A 22,303-nucleotide genomic window follows, 5' to 3' on the forward strand; every position below is an offset into this window, starting at 1 on the left:
CGTGCCCAGAGGGAAGACGCGCCGGTACCGTTCGACCAGGTTGCCCGATCGATGCTAGGCAGTTCCTGGTCCCAGACCTGGCGGAGCTCCGTTTCCCCGTCGGGGCAGGCAGGTGATACGCAGTAACGCAGATCACGTGGTCGCACTGCACGGAACGGGGCTGGCGTCGGGCCTGTACACCGCAGCGCCAGCGCGCACATGCGGCGCCGGAAGCCGTCGGACGTCACGCGAACGACCGCGACGCGACCCGACCCCGCCCGCCACGCGGCGACGGGCCAGGCGACACTTGGCTCTGCCGCCCCGCCTCGACCGGAAACGGCCGCTCCCCACCTGAACCCCGACGCTCCTCCGCCCCGCACCCCACTCAACCCCGCGGCCCTCGCTCGCTCGACTCCCTCCTCCTTCACCTCCCGGGGCGCATTAACACCTTCCTAATCAGTTTCCCCTTCGCATCCCCGCTCCAATCCGCGCCGCGTTCCAATCCATTTCCGCCCCCTCCAATCATCCCCAAACCCTACCCGCCGCCGCGCCGCCGCGCCGCCCACCGCCCGCCGCGCGGGGGCAGGGAGGCAGGGAGGAGGAGAAGATGGGCCGGTGGGGGATGAAGCTCGGCGACATGGCCGAGTTCCAGTGCTTCGTCTGCAAGGACGCCGGCGACGTCCGCGTCTGCGACGCCAGGTGAGCGCCGCCCCTCGCCGCGCCCCGGGGTTTTCTCCCTCCTCTGTTCCGCGCGAAATCCGCGCCGCGTCGGCGGCCGGCGAATCGCCCGGTGACAATCGCCGCTGAGAATCTCGCTGAACATTAATTGCCCTGCCGTGCCGCCTTTCAGGAACTGCCTCAAGAGCTACCACCCGGGCTGCGTGGGGAAGGAGGACGACTTCATTGATTCCAGCGAGCAACACGTCTGTGGTGAGCGCCTACGCATGGTCGCCCCTGCTTGTTTTACCACGCGTGACCTGCTACGGGAATCGGCGCTACGTTCCTGCGCCTGTCATGCTGCGTGTCCACATTCAGTCATCCATTATTCCTTGGTCACAGCCGAGGATCCTAGATCATGTCCTGCACCTGTGAAACGAACGAAACACCTGCTCTTCATGTTCCTGTCTTTTTCTTCCATGTAAACAGAAAACTGCTGGATGCTTAACCTTCTAGGACACATATGTTTTTATCATCATCCCAGCATCATGCAACATGATAGTAAAACTGTGTTCCAGTGCCGCAATTTCTCCATCTAGAAACTTTGCAGACATAAGCACAACATGTTGCAATGGGAACACATTTTCTTGTTTTTCACTTCACAGCCTTGATTATGCCAAACACTACATAACTCCCCCCCTGACTTCAATTTATCAAATGCTTCTTTTACTGCTGTCCTGTAAAATAATGGTACTGGTCCTTGCGCCTAATTTTAACTATTTTCAGATTGGCATAAATGTTCTAATTGTGGAAGTGATGCACTCTATTTATGCTTGTGCTGTCCAAGTTCCTCTGCTTGTGGAGACTGCTTTGGAAAAGTTGATTTTGTCCCAGTGAAGCAGAGCAACGAACTCAACATGGGATTCTGCCGCAGCTGTTTTAATATGGCAATAGTGACTGAGAAAGATGATGCTGAAGAGGTAACGACATGCATATGGAATATGGTCATATGCATACCCCCCCAAGCTCATTTTTGAATTACAATAACAAGCTTCCATTTTTCAAAGTGGCACTAAGTTCCAATTAGCACGCATGCTATTCCATTAGTTGTCACCCCCCCTTCCCATTAGCACGCATGCTATTCCATTAGTTGTCACCCGCCCCCCCCCCCCCCCCCCCCCCAATTCCGCCCAAAAAATTAACAGCCTTGTTCCTTACCATAAAGCTGTTCACTGTATATTTACCTGCAAGTTGCCCACCTGCACTTGTGTTGGATTTCTTAGTAGATAGAAGTCAGGCTGGCTTAAAAAAATGCCAGTTTACTCATCCAATATGTTTTTTCCCTTTTGTCTTTTTTCTGACAAGAGTTCATGTGCATCTCCAGGCAAAGGTTGTTTTCGAAGGTACCCCGGAGCACTATCAAATATTGTTTAAAGATTACTGGACAATACTTAATGACAAGGAGTGTTTTACATTGCTCGACTTGCAACTAGCAAGTATTCGTCATAAAAGAAGCCTACAGTGTAAAGAAGGGAAGGATTCAGATGAGTATCACAAGACAGATGGAAAGCCATTGGGTGACAATGATGGTGCTGGGCCATCATCTCTTCTTGACACAATGGACAAACCAAATGAAGTGCAAGCAACTTTGAAGAGAAAGAAACTGGAGAAGAGAACATATGTTGGGTGGGGTTCAAAAGAGCTAACAGAATTCCTATCATGTATTGGTAAGAATGCAAGCACGCCTCTTGACCATTTCAAAGTTGCTGAAGTTGTCAGGGACTATGTTCGACAGAACAATCTTCTAGATGGTAAGAAGAAGAAATCTGTCACGTGTGATGAGAACCTGCATTCTTTATTTAACAAAAGGAAATTTAAGTACAACATGATCCATAGCTTGGTGGAAACGCATCTTTCCGCAAATGCGATTTCAGAGGATGAAAGTGATGGATCTGTGGATGATAATGGTTACACGGTGAAAAAGAAGCCTCGGAATAGTTTGGAGCCAAAAATTCCTAAGAGTGTTTCAGGAATAGACCCAATAATTCCTAAGAGTGTTTCAGGAATAAACAAGAAATGTCTTGCCGCTCTCAATCCGAATAACCTGAATCTGATTTATCTGAGAAGAACTTTAGTTGTAAAACTTCTGACTGAGCTAGACACATTTGAACAGAAAGTTATTGGCTGTTTGGTCAGAGTGAAGAATGATCTCAAGAGTTATACTTATATGATGACTAAGAAATATTACCAGATTGGACTAGTTACAGGTAATGTCCAGTTGAATCCACTTGTCTTTGGATGGTTCTGCTATTTTTTTTCCATTCTAAGAAAGGCCTTAATTTTCTCACCCCGTGAAAACATCGATAACAGGCATTAAGAAATCTTCAGAAGAATACAAGATTAAGGATACATGTACAGATGTTCTTTTATGTGTTTCCGGCATGTGGGATGATGTCAAGATCTCAATGCTATCAGAAGAGGACTTTGAGGAGGTATGTTTTGTTTACTCCAGTAGGATTTATTTTAGTATTGGCCTGGCACCTACTTCAAAAACAGCCTCCTTTTTGAATTGGCCTGGTCAAATAATGCTCTTTTATTCTTGATAACAGGATGAGTGCAATGATCTTCTTCTGTTGGCCAAGAAAGAGCTCTTCAAAAGACCTACTGTTGTAAGTTTTCATTTTTAACTGCAATGTTTGTCCTCCTTGTGCTATGCGTCTGTAGTTAAATTGGTCTAGGCATTTTCTCTCTTTCTTCTCTGTTCCCATTTGATGCATCCACGACTAAGAAATACTTGAGGAGGAAGAACAGGCCTACATTATGTAGTCATAAGGAAGGGATTTGTTTTTAAGGAATTGACTGTCGGTAGTCCTGTTGGTTGGATACTACCCCCTCCGTCTCAAAATGTAAGACATTTTCAGATACTCCCTTTGTATCAAAAAACGCCTTACATAGTTACATTTTGAGACAGGGGGAGTATTTTCTTTAACCGAGATTATGTAGGCTAGAAAATGTTGAGTGTCTCGTTAGGAAACTCCTGTGTTTGTTAATACCTAATAATTGATGTATTTAGTCTACACCCTTTGGTCATAAAAGAAATGTCATTCTAGGCGGTAAGGTCTCCAAATGCAGTTTGGGTTACCAGCTTCTACTGTAACAATTGTAGAAGATTAAAATATAAATTATGAAGTATTTTGAGATAGATCTGCCCATACGATTTTCCTGAAATGAAATCAATCTAAATATTTTTAATATTCACAACTACATTATTGGCCAAAATTTAGACTCCACATGTCCCAAGGTATCACTCTTTGATTGGAGGGGGTAATGTAGAAAGTGCACATGGGATCAGACAGCAAATATTTTGTTGCCGTACAAGCCAGCTTGTTAATTTTGTGCTTTGTAGTTTCTAATATATTGAAAATGTTTGAAGGGCTTGTTCTTTGTCCCTTTTTAGTTTCATTCAGTCTCTTGTTTTACTTAAGCCTTTTAAAACATTTGTGTGTTTCTCTTAGTGCTCAGGTTTGTGCTTTTTGACAGGCTGAGTTAGAGGAAAAAGAGGCAACTGTACATGCAGACATTGTAAATCATGTAAGTGCACTCTGATCACTTCAATTTGGAACTTTATTGTGGTAAATATTGAATGAAAATATATATAAATGGGAAACAATTATAACTAATTGGTTATCTAAAGCAATATAGAAAGAGGCCAGCTGATTATAAATCTTTTTGAGTGAGATAGTGCATGACTCAGCAAAAGATTCTTATGTACTCTTTTAAGTCTTAACTCTTAACTGCATAAAGGAGTATCATGCTTTCAACCTTGGCCTGTGTTAGAACTTGTATATATTTATCAGTAGTTGTTTTGCCTTTGTCTTTAGTTTGATATTTTGAAGTCTTCTATAAGTTTAGGGTAGACTTGTTCATGCTCAGCTGAGTCGGTCTGGACTGTTTTTTTGACAACTGAGCAGTTTCGGCCTTCTCCGAATCCTGATAAAAGGTAAAATGTGATAAACAGATATTGTATTAAGAAGAATATGAATGCAATATTTTCCCTGAATATCAACCAATGTTTCTAGTGTGGACATGACCTTTTAAGATCAGGCTTTAGGTTTGGCGCTGGAATGACCTCTAGCTAGGAGGTTGGATATCATTTTTCCTAAGTTGGCTGGATTTAATGGCTTACTCATGGGGTTATTAGATTTTCCCAAACATTCTTCAAAAGGAAACTTTTTATTTGTTTTTAGTAGAATGCTACCTTCATTGCATGCTAAATTGCTTATGTTTGTTATATAGATACCATATGGAGCTTGAAAGAAAAAATCTGGGTTCTCATCAAACTGAATACTAGTGCTCCCTACTAATATATATATAGTTTCTTTCTCAATATCCATATGTTTCTACGCAATAATTGGTGAAGCTGCCTTTTTTCCTTTAGTGGTTTGATAAGGAGCTTCGAAAATTGGAAATGGAGTTGGAACGAGCGCGTGAGAAGGGGTGGCGCCAGGAATATCCTTTCCAGATTGACTGTAATGATCATGCAGCAGTAACTTGCCATACTTGTGATCATAGTTTTGTATATATTTTCATATTATTTTACTATCGCATATTGCCAGCCTATGACTTAATGCACAGGAAAGAAACTTTGTGCGGTTCTTTTTTCCTTGACTGATTCTTACTATCCATGACCTAAGTTGTAAAAAAGTGCTTCTAAGCACACCAGACGAAAGACAGCGCCGTCTTGAGGCGATCCCAGAAGTTATTCCAGATGCTGAAGAGGAGAGTAAAGAAATTGGGATTGAATCAGCAGCGAGCATTCCTTTTCAAGGGAATCGAGGTACACATGTAATTATATAATACTCCCTCCATTCGGAATTACTTGTCACAAAAATGGATGTATCTACAACTAAAATACATCTAAATAAATTCATTTCTTGGACGAGTAATTCTGAACGGAGGGAGTAGTTTTTTTTCTCTTTCATTCTGAAAGCTTTATATTCATAATGCTGCCAAATATGTTCAAAGCAGACGAAAGACAGCGACGTCTTGAGGCGATCCCCGAAGTTATTCCAGATGCAGAAGAAAAGTATGAAGAAACTGAGATTGATTCAGCAGCAAGGAACCCTTTTCAAGGGAATCGAGGTACAAACGCTTGAAATTTCTGTTCTTAATTATATAAATATTTTTTTATCTTTCATTCTATAAGCTGTATATTCGTAATGCTGCCAAATATGTTCAAAACATTACATGCTCCATCCAATATCTCCCCATTGGTTCCCATTATGGACACCAACATTACAGAAGTTATTTCTTTGCTGATTCTTTGGAGAACTTTTATTTGTTAATTATACTGTCAACAACTATTTGATTTTGTCACTGCACAATTCTTGTGTGAAGTTGCAGCATAAGTTTTCCATATCATTTTTTCTAAGTTCAGCATTTGGTTGTATTTTCCCTCGTAGAAGTTTGATTATTTATTATATAGGAATTGTTTGTCAGGGAAGATTGTGATTTGGTATTTACAAGCAGGCAAGTACATGAAACATAGTGCGGAGGTGAAAGAATTTTGAGTGAATATGACTAATACCGCCTAAGTATCTGAATTTGTGCATGTGGCTGTGAATGCATATAGTATGTATGCTTAGGGTTGGTACGATGTATAAGAGTAGACATCAGACTATGAAAACCCGCTGTAAACATTCAGTTGACATAACATAATATGACTACAAGGGAATGCCAAACATCAACTCCTCTAAAATGTAGGCTGTTCACATCCACATTTCCACATCATCCAGAACTAAAATGCAGTAATGTAATTTATCTTGGATGACTCATCTATTAGTTGATCTGGAGTACCATTGAATTTGGTCGTGTTTTAAATTATTCCTGAACTGTTGTTTCTCCTTTCACTATATTTATAGTCGTGGTCATTAAACTGCATCTTATTTAGGTCCAACTGTCAAGTAACATACCTGTGCAGAGGTGTTTCAGAGATCCTCATGAAGACGCCTTACATCAGTTCTTTTATGATCCTTTTGAATACTAATCCTTTTTATGTAAAAGGAGCCGTCACCTATTTTGTTACATGGTGGATGCAGAACATGTGCCTGTGTGTTAGAAGTATGAGTCAACACAGGTCTTGTGTTTCAGAAGTTATGCTCATTTGAAAAAAGAAAACATTTTGGATTTTTTTAACTTTTGTTGTATAAACTATAAATATTTACTTTGTGACCTGTTTTACCAAACATTGTGGAGTCAATTGATTGAACATTACATTTATATTGGCCACTTCCTTTTTGCGCCCAAGTTTTTTTTCCCCTATTTCTAGAGAACATCAAAGATTGATGTCTCGATGCATTGATAAAAAATGCCAAAACAGCAAGGTTCATGTACATGTACATGCCTAGGTATAGGCCATCCCTGCATGAACACCGAAAACCATTTAACTGCCAATGTCAGCGAGAAGCCAAACTCCTGCGACGCCCACCAATTTTTGACATAGATAGTAATAGACTGACCTCTTCAATTGCATGCCTAAATGTTATAAAGCTTATCTTCTGTATTTAAAACATGAATGTTACCTTCTGAAACAACTCCATTTAACACCAATTATCGATGCACCGTGAGTGCTATCAAGAGACAGTTGTAGTCCTAGTAGAAAGCGGAGATAAGTTTTCAGCCACCTCCATCGTCCAGTAGCCCATTGAAACCAGTCCGTTAGTTGCATCTGCACTAGGAGGCATCTGCATTAGGAGGCGCTCCCTGTAAAACTTCTGGAACACCTGCACTTGAAACTAGCGCATGGAGGAGTGGCCAACACACATTGGTAGTATGTACACGTGGTTACTGAATTCCTGACACGACAACTGTGGATAGTTTGAGCAATACTGCACCAATGCGTGCAAGTGGCAATAAGGCCTAAACTGTTTGATCAAGCACCACTTTAGCTGGTGAGGCCTATATGGTTAGGTCGAGCAATATTTAGCAACTAACCCGATGCAATCTTGGTTCATCAAAATTTAGCCGTTGAAGCCTAAATCATTTGCTCAATCAGTACCTTAGCTACATCCAGGTGATCAAACTAAAGCATGGTCTGATTTTCATAGATTCTCAAGCTTCGTTAAATAAGGAAACAAACTGTACTATAACCCCAGCTCGCAATTTCTGCTGCAATTTGACTGGAGCAACTAGTCAAACCTTGATGATATTCTAGCAAGTTCAACTTAAGCGATGGTATAACCTGCTATTGGATAGATAGGTTTGGGTGGAATTGGCATAATATGCCATCGATTTTTTGCAGCTTGTATTCTCACCATATTACCACCAATGACTCAGATCACATGCTCCGTATTAAACACTGGGTCGTGCATATATAGGTATATGAAAATAAAGCAGTGGGTCCTAATTTTAAGCGAATAGGTATTGCGTGAACAAATTTGTCGCCAGATTGCGTTAAAATTGTGTTTGCTGATGCTTTTTTTAAAGACCGACCTGGCGCAGTGGTGAAGTACGCCCCACTTGTGCCAAGAGGTCCCAGGTTCGACGCAGCCCTTCTGCATTGCACTGTGTAGGGTGAAGGCATGCCTTTGCAGCTTGTATTCTCACCATATTACCACCAATGACTCAGATCACATGCTCCGTATGAAACACCGGGTTGTGCATATATAGGTATATTAAAATAAAGCAGTGGGTCCTAATTTTAAGCGGATAGGTATTGCATGAACAAATTTGTCGCCAGATTGCTTTAAATTTTTGTGTTTGCTGATGCTTTTTTTAAAGACCGACCTGGCGCAGCGGTGAAGTACTCCCCACTTGTGTCAAGAGGTCCCGGGTTCGACGCAGCCCTTCTGCATTGCACTGTGCAGGGTGAGGGCATGCCTTGTATAATCCTTTCCCAGATCCCACCTGGTGTGGGACCTTCTAGCACTGGGTCTTTCCTCTTTTTGTTTTGTTTAGATGCCTTGTATATTTTCATAACAAATACTAGATTTTCTCACCGGAAAGTACTTGACTATTTCTGTAGTGTTGCAATATTACTACAATGTATAATCTGTATCCAACATAAATTATGGTTCATATTTCTTCCCAGTTTCATGTTTGCTTATGCTTTTCTTTTTTAGGTTAGATACCTAGTGTGCAATCTTTAAAGTTTTGAGTGTAAATTTGTTTGTATTCAGAATTGCACCGTTATAATCTGGAGTTTTTTTTGGAGGTGCATGTCATGAGTTTATTCATATTTTTGGAGTTGAGTTTATTTTGACCATGTTTTCTCCCTTAGGGTTCCATTCCATGTATATGTTCTATTTGTCACCTCTACTTTTCTACCTCACAATAAGTTTCATTGCTTAAGCCTGTACTTCTTACTATTAGTTCAAACTTTTCAATATAAAGATCTACTCTCCTTTCTTTTCTCAGGTGTGACACAGACAGTAGCTGACCCTTTGGAAGTTGGTATAGATGAATCGCTAGAAGGTTTGTATATAGTAACCAGATATGGGTTGTTCTAAAAGCTCATGTTTGAAGAGACCATTATACCCATCTTTTCTTTAATTAACGTACTGGCAATCTTCTCTCTGTCTCCAGGTGCATCTCTGCGAGATGACGCTGCTTGTGAAATTGCTTTTGAAGGTACTCTACAGCAATTCTTTCTTTCCTTATTTGCATCTTTTGCATTGTTAGTAGCCATTGCCAAGTATCTATTCTTATGTACTCCGTCCGTCCAAAATAAGTGTCTTAGCTTTATACTAACTCTAGTACAAAGTTGTACTAAGCTTGAGACAGTTATTTTGGAATGGAGGGAGTAGTAGACTGCAAATAAAATAAAATCTGCATGCCCTCTCTATACTGCTATCTGCAAATGGAATAGCAAATCAGTACTCATGTGGCGCTTAGAGAAAAAACTACTTAAATATGAGAGAAATGGCAAGGAACTAATGCTACACATTCCACTTTTTTAGCTACTATTAACATTTGACTTACAACGTACGCTCCCCCCCCCCCCCCCTCGCGTGGCTGTTGCCCCAGTGAAGTTCAATATGATCCTTGTGAGGAGTTGGCACTATGTGTGATCTCTATGAGTTCTACTTTCTTGTGTCTAACATGCTGATATAATGTCTGTAAATAAGAATATTCACATATGAGCATAGTTAATCTTTTTCTGAGGATTGGTGATCGTGTCTGCTATGAACTGTCCTCTTGTTTTACTCTTACCTATCTTCTTCCATGGCTCCTGATTTATTGATTGCATGCAATTGCTATTGTTAGAGTTGGATCTTTATGTATCCATGTTAATCCTTGCAGCTGCCGGCAAAGCCCTCCCTAATGGTAGCACTCCTGGTCCTGGATTGCACACTCCATTGAACACAGGTCAAATTTTGCTACTCGACCCTTTAGATAGTTATGAACATGTTAACTTGCCGGAGTTTTTTTATGCTGCATATTGAGCTCCATTTTCCATCAATTTATGAGTTTGGTCCTATTAATAACGCAAGTATAATTAGATCGCAGTGGACAGTGAAAAAGATGCTTAGCATTTAGCTTGCATTTTACCTGTTCGTACATACATGGTTTACTATTCTGGTTGTTTGGAGGGAGGTTTGATCAATGCCACCTTATTAAATGCATTGAAATACTATTCCTAAGAGGGTGCTTGGATACGTTTTAGTCCCATGACTAAAAGTAGTGGGACTAAAACTTGCTAGCCTCACCCATGCTTGGATACAAATACTAAATAGACTAAAATGTGTTAATGAGCATTTATTATCCTCCAAACCCTCCAATCCCGAACTCGCATGTGTTAAAGGAGAGGAGTTAAATGAGGAGAGAGAGGACTAATCCACATTTTAGTAGGGTTCCCCTGACTAAAATTTTTTAGTCTCAAGACTAGTTCTAGTCTCTCTTTAGTCAGGGGTGATTGGAACTTTAGCCTCTAAAAGAGACTAGTTTTAGTCAGACTAAAAATAGTCCCTTGGATCCAAGCATGGCCTAAACCATGTGATAGTAACTGCTTTTCTGCCTGTTTTTCCTTCCCCAATAAAAAATAATCTTGTGAAACTGCAGTTACTGGAGTCATTGATATCGACAACGAGGAGGATGGAAATGGTCCTAGTCATCACAATGGTGGTGACGAACAAGACATCATCGATCTGGTCAGTGATGACGATGAGGATGTTCACATGGAGCAGTGTGAGCCAGAACGGGCAAGATGTGATGGACCAGAAACCGTCAATGGGATCGCTGCGCATGCACATAATGGACCTGAAGCCGTCAATGGGGTCACCATACCTACAGTCCGTGCTTCCGATGATCGGGATGGAAATACGGGGCCTGTATGCAGTACGTCACAAGCCATGGCGCGTGATCCCGTAACCGTGAATGGGACAAGCAAGTCAGATCAAGGGTGGCTGTACAGGGATCTTCAGGGGCGAGAGCATGGGCCATACCCAATGGCTCAAATGCGGGAGTGGCAGCAAAGTGGGTACTTCCCTGAGGGCTTCCGCGTGTGGAGAGCAGGGAAATCAAGGCGGGGGAGAGGCTCCATCTTGCTGATAGATGCCATGCGGCTGCACTAGTGCAGTGGCATCTTTGCGTTGCATTCTGCTTGGAAAGCCTTGGGGAGTACAATTTTGTTCGTTGCTTTGCTCAACTGTAAGTCTGTAACTGAGCCGGGCACCATTATAGTTGATATGTTATTGTGAATATTTGGTTTGGGTAGGAGATGGTCCAGAGTGGAAAACTCTCTTGTTGTACAGCCAACTCCTTGCTCCTCTCCATTCCAGCAAGATAGTCATTTTTAGCAGATTCTGATGCAGTTAATTCCCATAGCATTGAAATTCAGATTTGTTGTGTTGTCAGTGTAGATTGGATCCTGACAGCAATAGTTTGGGCCTATTTGATTCATGCCCGTACTTTGTTGAATAAAAGCTGGTAAACTTTTGACTTTTCATGGCAATTGTTTTGCTTATCACTGTTATTGTAAATCTATGGCTTGACATAATTTTTGTGAAAGTTAGTTATGACCAAGTAACTACACCGCAGCCTAGTTTTCCTATGCCATACCGCTGAGAATTCCTGGATTCCGCTTCGAAATGTGATCGGATAGTATATAGATAGATAATGAGCTGCTGGTTTTGCCCATGCTTGCGCTGGCACCCGTTGATCTTCAGTCGTCAGTGCAGGAGTGCCGAGAAAGCGACGTCGCATCTGTTTGCCATCAGATAAGTACCCGATGAGCTGAGATGCATCTTTAGCGCGGTTAGCGCCCATTCCGGCCCGCCCAAAGGGAAGGGCTGCGACTTTTAGAAGATAAACCACTCAGCAGAAAGCCTCACATGATTCACTCTTTTAGCAACCACTCCATCCATTTCTAAATATAAACCCCTTTTAGAGATTTCAATACGAGCTACATACAGATGTATTTTAGAGTGTGAATTCATTCATTTTGCTCCATCTGTAGTTCATATTGGAATCTCTAAAAATATTTATATTTACAAACTGAGGAAGTACCAGTCTAGCAAACTTATGCCATGCATAAAGCAGGAAACATCTCAAATCATGCATCTTCTGCGGTCTAGATTTTACACCGATATGGATAACCACTACACCGGGGTGATATGAATATGTACATACATAATTTTTTAAAGCGTCAATATGGGGATATGTTCAACTGTTTAATAATAATGATAATAATAATAATAATAACAACAACAATGCCGATGACAACAACAACAACAACAACAACAACAACAACAACAATAATAAATTTTTGTTCCGTTAATTCATATAATGGAACCTGGCCCCCATCTAGGAGGCATATAAAAATAATAATAATGAATATGTTATCAATTAAGCATCGAGCTATTTAGCGTGTATTTGGTCCATTCTCTTCTGTCTTCTTATCCTTGATTCCAACTAAACCCAATAACCAACGGCCAAACAAACACAAAAGTTCAATTAGAGTTCTTGCAAATAAAAAGTTCAGTTGGAGAGAAAAAGGGAGGAGTAAATCACCGGCTTGCCATTAGGTAGAAATCTATAGGAGAGTGGTGGGAAGAGGGAGCGGGAGCACCGTAGAAAGAAGCCCGCCACCGGCCTACCAATGGCACTACTAGAGCCTAAGAGGGGGAGGCGAGTAGCCCACCGCCAACTTGCCGCCAGCTGATGAATTTGGCGGCGCTGCGAATAGTGTGTACAAAAGAGAGAAATAGGATCGGAAGTTGGAGTTTAGACACTGGGATCATCGGGACAATCCATGGTTAACATATGCCCCTTTGGGCTTTGAGTGCGCTAGCCATATCAAGGGAATATAAAAAAACGTATCTACATTAAATTAAATGTCTATATTTATCGATACTCCATTGATACGTATTGGGACATATCAGCAACAAATTAGTATCGGATATGGTATCCAATATAGATGTGATGGTTAGTGGTAGTAACGGTATTTTTGAGTAGTCAAGCGAATATTTCTAATGGAGATCAGGCTCCATGGAGCCTGGAATTTGGCAAATTCAAAAATTGAATTTTAGAGTTTTTAAAAATCTTTCCTACTCATAAAGATTGAAGTTGGTGGCGAATTCACATATGGGTCCAACATCTTTTTCAAATAAACGAATACACACATCCTACATGTGAAATTGAAGGAAATATGCCCTAGAGGCAATAAATTTATATTTCCTTATATCATGATAAATGTTTATTATTCATACTTGAATTGTATTAACCGGAAACTTAATACATGTGTGAATACATAGACAAAACATAGTGTCCGTAGTATGCCTCTACTTGACTAGCTCGTTAACCAAAGATGGTTATGTTTCCTAACCATAGACATGTGTTGTCATTTGATGAAAGGGGTCACATCATTAGGAGAATGATGTGATGGACAAAGACCCATCCGTTAGCTTAGCATTATGATCATTACAGTTTCATTGCTCCTGCTTTCTTCATGACTTATACATGTTCCTCTGACTATAAGATTATGCAACTCCCGAATACCGGGGAACACCTTGTGTGCTATCAAACGTCACAACGTAACTAGGTGATTAATAAAGATGCTCTACAGGTGTCTCCGAAGGTGTGTTTGTTGGGTTGGCATAGATCGAGATTAGGATTTGCCATTCCATGTATCGGAAAGGTATCTCTGGACCCTCTCGGTAATGCTCATCACTATAAGCCTTACAAGCAATGTGACTAATGGGTTAGTTGCGGGATGAAGCATTACAGAACGAGTAAAGAGACTTGCCGGTTACGAGATTGAACCAGGTATGATGATACCGACGATCGAATATCGGGCAAGTAACATACCGATGACAAAGGGAACAATGTATGTTGTTATGCGGTTTGACCGATAAAGATCTTCGTAGAATATGTAGGAGTCAATATGAGCATCCAGGTTCCGCTATTGGTTATTGGTCGGAGATGTGTCTCGATCATGTCTACATAGTTCTCGAACCCGTAGGATCCGCACGCTTAACGTTCGATGATGATATGTATTATGAGTTATGTGTTTTGATGACCGAAGGTTGTTCGGAGTCCCGGATGAGATCACAAATGTGACGAGAAGTCTTGAAATGGTCGAGACATAAAGATTGATATATTGGAAGGCTATGTTTGGACATCGGAAAGGTTTCAGATGAGTTCAAGCATTTTACGGAGTACCGGGAGGTTACCGGAACCCCCCGTGGAGTTGTTGGGCCTTAGTGGGCTTTAGTGGGAAGAGGAGGCAACAGCCAGGAGGTGCCCCCCCCAAGCCCAGTCCGAATTGGACAAGGGGTTGGGGGTGCGACCCCCTCTCCCTTCCTTTCCCCTTTCCCGTGAGGTGGAATCCTACTAGGACTTGGAGTCCTAGTAGGACTCCCCTCTCTCGGCGTGCCCTATAGGGGCCGGCCGACCTCCCCCTCCCTCCTTTATATACGGGGGCGGGGGCACCCTAGAACACACAAGTTTCTCTTAACCGTGTGTGGTGCCCCCCTCCACAGTTACACACCTCGATCATACCATCATAGTGCTTAGGTGAAGCCCTGCGCCGGTAACATCACCATCACCATCGCCACGCCGTTGTGCTGATGGAACTCACCCTCGTCCTCAACTGGATCAAGAGCACGGGGGACGTCATCGAGCTAAACGTGTGTTGAACGCGGAGGTGCCGTACGTTCGGTACGTGGATCGGTTGGATCACGAAGACGTTCGACTACATCAACCGCGTTACTAAATGCTTCCGCTTTCGGTCTACGAGGGTACATGGACACACTCTCCCCTCTCGTTGCTATGCATCACATAGATAGATCTTGCATGATTGTAGGATTTTTTTGAAATACTACGTTACCCAACAGTGGCATCCGAGCCAGGTCTATGTGTAGATGTGATATGCACGAGTAGAACACAAAGAGTTGTGGGCGATAATAGTCATACTGCTTACCACGAATGTCTTACTTTGATTCGGCGGTATTGTTGGATGATGCGGCCCGGACCGACATTACATGATCGCGTTCATGAGACTGGTTCTACCGACGTGCTTTGCACATAGGTGGCTGGCGGGTGTCTGTTTCTCCAACTTTAGTTGAATCGAGCTTGACTACGACCGATTCTTGTTTAAGGTTAAAACAACACACTTGACGAAAAATCATTGTGGTTTTGATGTATAGGTAAGAACGGTTCTTGCTAGAAGCCCGTAGCAGCCACGTAAAATTTGCAACAACAAAGTAGAGGAGGTCTAACTTGTTTTTGCAGGGCTTGCTGTGATGTGATATGGTCAAGACATAATGAGATATAAATTGTTGTATGAGATGATCATGTTTCGTAACAAAGTTCTCGTCAACTGGCAGGAGCCATATGGTTGTCGCTTTATTGTATGCAATGCAATCACCATGTAATTTCTTTACTTTATCACTAAGCGGTGGCGATAGTCGTAGAAGCAATAGTTGGCGAGACGACAACGATGCTACGATGGAGATCAAGGTGTCGCGCCGGTGACGATGGAGATCATGACGATGCTTTGGTGATGGAGATCATGAGCACAAGACGATGATGTCCATATCATGTCACATATTTTGATTGCATGTGATGTTTTTCATTTATGCATCTTATTTTTCTTAGTACAACGGTAGCATTATAAGATGATCCCATACTAAATATCAAGGTATTAGTGTTCTCCCTGAGTATGCACCATTGCTACAGTTCGTCATGCCGAGACACCACGTGATGATCGGGAGTGATAAGCTCTATGTTCACATACAACCGGTGCAAGCCAGTTTTGCACACGCAGAATACTCGGGTTAAACTTGACGAGCCTAGCATATGCAGATATGACATCGGAACACTGAAACCGAAAGGTCGAACGTGAATCATATAGTAGATATGATCAACATAGTGATGTTCACCATTGAAAACTACTCCATCTCACGTGATGATCGGACATGGTTTAGTTGTTTTGGATCATGTGATCATTTAGATGACTAGAGGGATGTCTATCTAAGTGGGAGTTCTTAAGTAATATGATTAATTAAACTTTAATTTATCATGAACTTAGTCCTGATAGTATTTTGCAAATTATGCTATAGATCAATAGCTCGCGTTGTAGCTTCCCTATGTTTTTATATGTTCCTAGAGAAAAGTTGAAAGATGATAGTAGCAATGATGCAGACTGGGTCCGTGATATGAGGTTTATCCTCATTGCTGCACAGAAGAATTATGTTCTTGATGCACCACTAGGTGACCGACCTATTACAGGAGGAGATGCAGGCGTTATGAACATTTGGCTGGCTCAATATGATGACTACTTGATAGTTTAGTGCACCATGCTTTATGGCTTAGAACGGGGATTTCAAAAATGTTTTGAACACCATGGAGCATATGAAATGTTCCAAAGAACTGAAATTGGTATTTCAGACTCATGCCCGAGTCAGAGGTATGGGACCTCTGACAAATACTTCGCCTAAAAGATGGAGGAGAATTGCTCAGCTAGTGAGCATGTGCTCAGAATGTCTGGGTACTACAATCACTTGAATCGAGTGGGAGTTAATCTTCCAGATAAGATAGTGATTGACAGAGTTCTCTAGTCATCATCAACAAGTTATTGGAACTTCGTGATGAACTATAGTATGCAAGGGATGACGAAAACGATTCCCGAGCTCTTTGTGATGCTGAAATCGACGGAGGTAGAAATCAAGAAAGAGCATCAAGTGTTGATGATTGACAAGACCACTAGTTTCAAGAAAAGGGCAAGAAGCCCAAAGCTGGACCTAAGCCTGAAACTGAGTGCTTCTACTGTAAAGGAAATGGTCACTGGAAGCGGAACTGCCTCGAATATTTGGTGGATAAGAAGGATGGCAAAGTGAACAAAGGTATATTTGATATACATGTTATTGATGTGTACCTTACTAGTGCTCATAGTAATCCCTGGGTATTGATACTTGTTCGGTTGCTAAGATTAGTAACTCGAAACAGGAGTTGCAGAATAAATAGAGACTAGTTGAGGATGAAGTGACGATGTGTGTTGGAAATGGTTCCAAGATTGATATGATCATCATCGCGCACTCCTTATACTTTCGGGATTAATGTTGAACCTAAATAAATGTTATTTGGTGTTTGCGTTGACCATGAATATGATTAGATCATATTAATTGCAATACGGTTATTCATTTAAGACAGAGAATAATTGTTCTTCTGTTTACATGAATAAAACCTTCTATGGTCATACACCCAATGTTGATGGTTTATTGAATCTCGATCGTGGTAATACACATATTCATAATATTGATGCCAAAAGATGCAAAGTTGATAATGATAGTGCAACTTATTTGTGGCACTGCCGTTTGGGTCATATCGGTGTAAAGCGCATTAAGAAACTCCATAAAGATGGACTTTTGGAATCACTTGATTATGAATTATTTGATACTTGCGAGCCGTGCCTTATGGGCAAGATGACTAAAACTCTGTTCTCCGAAACAATGGAACGAGCTAGTGACTTATTGGAAATAATACATACCGATGTATGTAGTCCAATGAGTGTTGATGCTCGTGGCGGGTATCTTTATTTTCTGACCTTCATAGATGATTTGAGCGGATATGGGTATATCTACTTAATGAAACATAAGTCTGAAACATTTGAAAAGTTCAAAGAATTTCAGAGTGAAGTGGAGAATCATCGTAACAAGAAAATAAAGTTTCTACGATCTGATCATGGAGGAGAGTATTTGAGTTACGAGTTTGACCTTCATTTAACACAAATGTGGAATAGTTTCATAGCTCACACCACCTGGAACACCACAGCGTAATGGTGTGTCCGGACGTCGTAACCGCACTTTATTGGATATGGTGCGATCTATGATGTCTCTTACAAATTTAGCACTATAGTTTTGGGGTTATGCATTAGAGACAGCTGCATTCATTTTAAACAGGGCACCATCAAAGTCTGTTGAGACGACACCGTATGAACTGTGGTTTGGCAACAAACTTAAGCTGTCATTTCTTAAAGTTTGGGGAAATGATGCTTATGTCAAAAGGCTTCATCCCGATAGGCTCCAACCTAAATCAGAGAAATGTGTCTTCTTAGGGTACCCTAAGGAAACAATTGAGTACACCTTCTACCACAAAGTCTGAAGGCAAAAAAAAATTGTTGCTGAGAAAGAAACGTTTCTAGAGAAGGAGTTTCTCTCGAAAGAAGTGAGTGGGAGGAAAGTAGAACTTGATGAGGTTATTGTACCTTCTCCCGAATTGGAAAGTAGTTCATCACAAAAATCAGTTCCAGTGATTCCTACACCAATTAGTGAAGAAGCTAATGATGATGATCATGAAACTTTAGATCAAGTTACCACCGAACCTCGTAGGTCAAGTAGAGTACGGTCAGCGCCAGAGTGGTACGGTAATCCTATTCAGGAAGTCATGTTACCAGACCATGATGAACCTACGAACTTTGAGGAAGCAATGATGAGACCAGATTCCGCGAAATGGCTTGAAGCCATGAAATCTGAGATGGGATCCATGTATGAGAACAACGTGTGGACTTTGGTGGACTTGTGTAAGTGCATCTAGTGCCACCCCTAGTTGGTTTTGGAGTATTTACGACAAACCCGGTTGAGGGACTAATGTGTTCGTGAGAATTGCATGATAACACATGTAGTAGTCCCTCATTGATTCGGTTTACCAATCGGAGATGACCCCTAAAAATGTGTGAAGACATTGAAGACAATGGTGATCTGTGAAGCTAATCACGTTGAAGACGATGACATGAGATGACAACGTCTGAATACTATGGAGCGCAAAGACTTAGCTGTTTCGTTGTTTCTTTTCTTCTTTATTGAGTCATAGGAACCACCGCACTGTTAAGTGGGGTCCAAGTGAACAAAGTCAGAGTGACTGATGTGATGCTCAACCAAATCCTATGTCTTCGAGCAAAGACAATGAGAGCAAATCTTATCCAGAGTCGGATGAGTCAGCTTTACTTGTAGCCCAAGTCAAGCTGCCGCGTGTGTTTGAAATCTGACCGTTGAGACACGTGTCAGTTCCTTAGTGACCCAGGGTCATTTCGGACAAATCAGGTCGGGTTGCCCAGTGGCTATAAATAGCCCACCCCCTACACCATAAATTGGTGGCTGCTCAGAGTTAGTATACGACTTTTGTCGTTTGAGAGCAACCTACCTCCGAAGCTTTTGAGAGAATCCTTGCGAGGATAAAGCCCAAACCACCCAGAGCCCAAAGAGTGTTTGGCATCACTGAAGTCTTTCTGTTCGCGTGATCTGAAGACTTATTTCACTTAAGGACTGTGAATCCTCCAGCCGGTTAGGCGTCATGTTCTGAGCATCCAAGAGTCATTGTGGATTGCTGGTGAACGAAGTCTGTGAAGGTTTGGCAGTCTACCTTGAAGACTTACCAGAGTGATTGGGCGGGGATTGAGAACCCTTAGCTCAAGGGGAATAAGGTGAAGACGCGGTCTTCTGAGTTAAATCTCAGCCTCCCTAACCATAGGTACAGTTGTCACAGCAACTGGAACTGGTCGAACAAAACCCTGTCCTCTTGAAGCTACTGGTTCTATGTCTCACTTCTCTTTACTTACAGTTTGTCTTCGTGAAGTCATTGCCTGCTTGCATTATCTGTTTGACTTGATTGTGTGACTACTTGTCCTGATTGGCTTCAGACTATCTTCCATCCTGATCTTTACTACCTAGCTGCTAATAGTCTTCGTGCTTTCACTTCATTGAATACTTGACTATGGCTTGTCTAGTGTAGTCTACCTTTCGCTGCATACGAATAGTGTCGTTTCTATTGTTTGTCTTCGAAACTCCCATGTTTTAAAGACTTTCATAAAAATCGCCTATTCACCCCCCCTCTAGTCGATAACTAGCCCTTTCAATTGGTATTAGAGCAAGGTACTCCCTTGTTCTGTGTGATTCGGTTTAACCACCTGGAGTTTTAGCTATGTCAACTGCAGGGATAATCAAAGTCTCCGCTGCGTGCCTCATCTTCGATGGCACTGAATATCCCTACTGGAAGAATAGGACGCGCATGCATCTTTAAGCCATTGATGTCGATCTGTGGTATGTTGTCAAGAATGGCGTTCCCAAGACTGGTGAAGGTGTCACCCCTGCTGATGTCAAGAAGTTCATTCAACTAGACTCTACAACCAAGAACATCATCTGTGGTCATCTGACCAAAGGGCAATATGGCTGTGTGAGCGCTCTGGAAACGTCGAATCTAGTCTGGGATTGGCTCTCTAAGGTGAATGAAGGCGTCTCAACTCAGCGAGATCAACGAATTAGTACTATCTGCAACCTCTTCAACCGCTTCAAGAGACACGACAATGAGAACGTCTGTCGGTGTCAAAACCGGCGGATCTCAGGTAGGGGGTCCCGAACTGTGTGTCTAGGCGGATGGTAACAGGAGACAAGGGACACGTTGTTTTACCCAGGTTCGGGCCCTCTTGATGGAGGTAAAACCCTATGTCCTGCTTGATTAATATTGATGATGTGTGTTACAAGAGTAGATCTACCACGAGATCAAGGAGGCTAAACCCTAGAAGCTAGCCTATGGTATGATTGTTGTTCGTCCTACGGACTAAAGCCATCCAGTTTATATAGACACCGGAGAGGGCTAGGGTTACACAGAGTCGGTTACAATGGTAGGAGATCTACATATCCGTATCGCCAAGCTTGCCTTCCACGCCAAGGAAAGTCCCATCCGGACACGGGACGAAGTCTTCAATCTTGTATCTTCATAGTCTTGGAGTCCGGCCGATGATGATAGTTCGGATATCCGGACACCCCCTAGTCCAGGACTCCCTCAGTAGCCCCCGAACCAGGCTTCAATGACGACGAGTCCGACGCGTATGTGGTCTTCGGCATTTGCAAGGCGGGTTCTCCTTCACGCTCCATGTGTTTGCCGGATAGTGTCCGGTTGCTTCATAAATGCTGCGCTCCTTGGCTTCTACGTCCAATAATGGCCTTCTTCCACGTGTCATACGAATGCGAAAAGCCAGGGTATTCTTACGTTTTCCCCCCTAGCTGCGCGAATAAGCTGCCTATAAGAGAGGCGAGGATCTAGATCCAAATCGCACCATCCTCCTTCCGCAAGCACTCATCGAGGCGCATCTGACAAAAAATCCATTCCAACATGGACAGTCGACGCGGCTCCTCTTCTCGCGCTCCTAGTCCTCAGCCAGGAGATTGGAGGAGATGCTCAGTCCCGCATAGCGAGTTAGTGACGCTCCAAGCAGAGGGATACCTTCCCCCAGCCTTTATGGTTCCGGTTCGAGCCGGACTGGCCACCTACAAGGGTGGGAAGCAGGCGGAGAGTGTCCCCAATCCCTCCAAAGGAGAGCGGGTATGCTTCATCCCCTACTTAATAAGGGGACTCGGATTTCCTATACATCTGTTTCTCCGGGGGCTCCTGGAGTTCTATGGACTCCAACTTCACCACCTCACGCCTGCCTCCATTTTGCACATCGCGGGCTTTGTAGCTCTTTGCGAGCTGTTCTTGGGCATCGAGCCCCATTTTGCGCTGTGGAAGAGGCTGTTTTGCCTCGTACCCCGTTCTCACGAGGGGTCGATATATCAAGTGGGCGGAGCCAAAATATGGCGCGTCGCCGGGACCGGATATCTATCCGGAACCCCGAAGAAGGCGTCCGAAGACTGGCCTTCGGAGTGGTTCTATATGGAAGACGCCCCGCTGCCGGATCCAGTTCGGATCGACCTCCCGGAGTTTAGCAACGCTCCTATGAAGAAACGCCTGAGTTGGCGCCCGCGGAGCCCTCAACGGGAAGATGATAGGAGCGTCCACTATCTAATGGGCCGGATACGGCTACTAGCCCATTCCGGATTAACCATGATTGGAGTCATGGCCACATGCATTATGCGAGGGGTGCAGCCGCTCCAATATAGGGCCCACCACATGTGGGATTTTAACGGGGAGAATGACGCCACCCGTCATGGCCACACGGGACCGGGATCGGCCACCGATCTGGTGAAGATCCTGTCCGGCTTGTACAAGGGGGAGGAGGAGGACTTTCTCCGCACGAGTCCACTGAATGGATTCTCCATGAATAACCCTCGAAGCTGGGTAAGAGGATGTTTATATATTTGATCCGCGCTTTCAAAGATAAGTGTCTTACCTTATGATTTCGACGCAGGAACTGCGCCGGGATGTGGAGGGCATAAAAAGCCCAACTCCACAA

General features: G+C 42.9%; 1 protein-coding gene across 2 annotated transcripts; it reads left to right on the forward strand.

Annotated features, from left to right (window-relative positions):
* Nucleotides 1-210: 210 nt before the first annotated feature.
* LOC123071802 (uncharacterized protein At5g08430) lies at nucleotides 211-11,581 on the forward strand. Of its 2 annotated transcripts, none has more exons than XM_044495384.1 (14): nucleotides 211-678; nucleotides 830-909; nucleotides 1,423-1,616; nucleotides 2,021-2,903; nucleotides 3,007-3,128; nucleotides 3,246-3,305; nucleotides 4,177-4,227; nucleotides 5,075-5,145; nucleotides 5,316-5,473; nucleotides 5,662-5,778; nucleotides 9,052-9,108; nucleotides 9,220-9,264; nucleotides 9,937-10,002; nucleotides 10,696-11,581. In XM_044495384.1, the coding sequence occupies exons 1-14, from the start codon at nucleotides 587-589 to the stop codon at nucleotides 11,205-11,207; spliced, it is 2,508 nt and encodes an 835-aa protein (XP_044351319.1). In that variant the 5' UTR covers nucleotides 211-586; the 3' UTR covers nucleotides 11,208-11,581. The 2 variants fall into 2 exon arrangements, with proteins under 2 accessions (XP_044351319.1, XP_044351320.1); XM_044495385.1 differs by having other exon boundaries at nucleotides 5,665-5,778.
* Nucleotides 11,582-22,303: the final 10,722 nt, after the last annotated feature.

Source organism: Triticum aestivum, chromosome 3B, assembly GCF_018294505.1.
Source record: "Triticum aestivum cultivar Chinese Spring chromosome 3B, IWGSC CS RefSeq v2.1, whole genome shotgun sequence".
Classification (NCBI taxonomy): Eukaryota; Viridiplantae; Streptophyta; class Magnoliopsida; order Poales; family Poaceae; genus Triticum; species Triticum aestivum.

Bases quoted from the DNA above. Each gene is read 5' to 3' on its own strand.
- LOC123071802 (XM_044495384.1), top strand. From the start codon at position 587: ATGGGCCGGTGGGGGATGAAGCTCGGCGACATGGCCGAGTTCCAGTGC. The intron at 3,129-3,245 runs GTATGTTTTGTT...TCTTGATAACAG, and splicing joins CAGAAGAGGACTTTGAGGAG to GATGAGTGCAATGATCTTCT. The intron at 5,146-5,315 runs ATATCCTTTCCA...ACTGATTCTTAC, and splicing joins GAGAAGGGGTGGCGCCAGGA to TATCCATGACCTAAGTTGTA.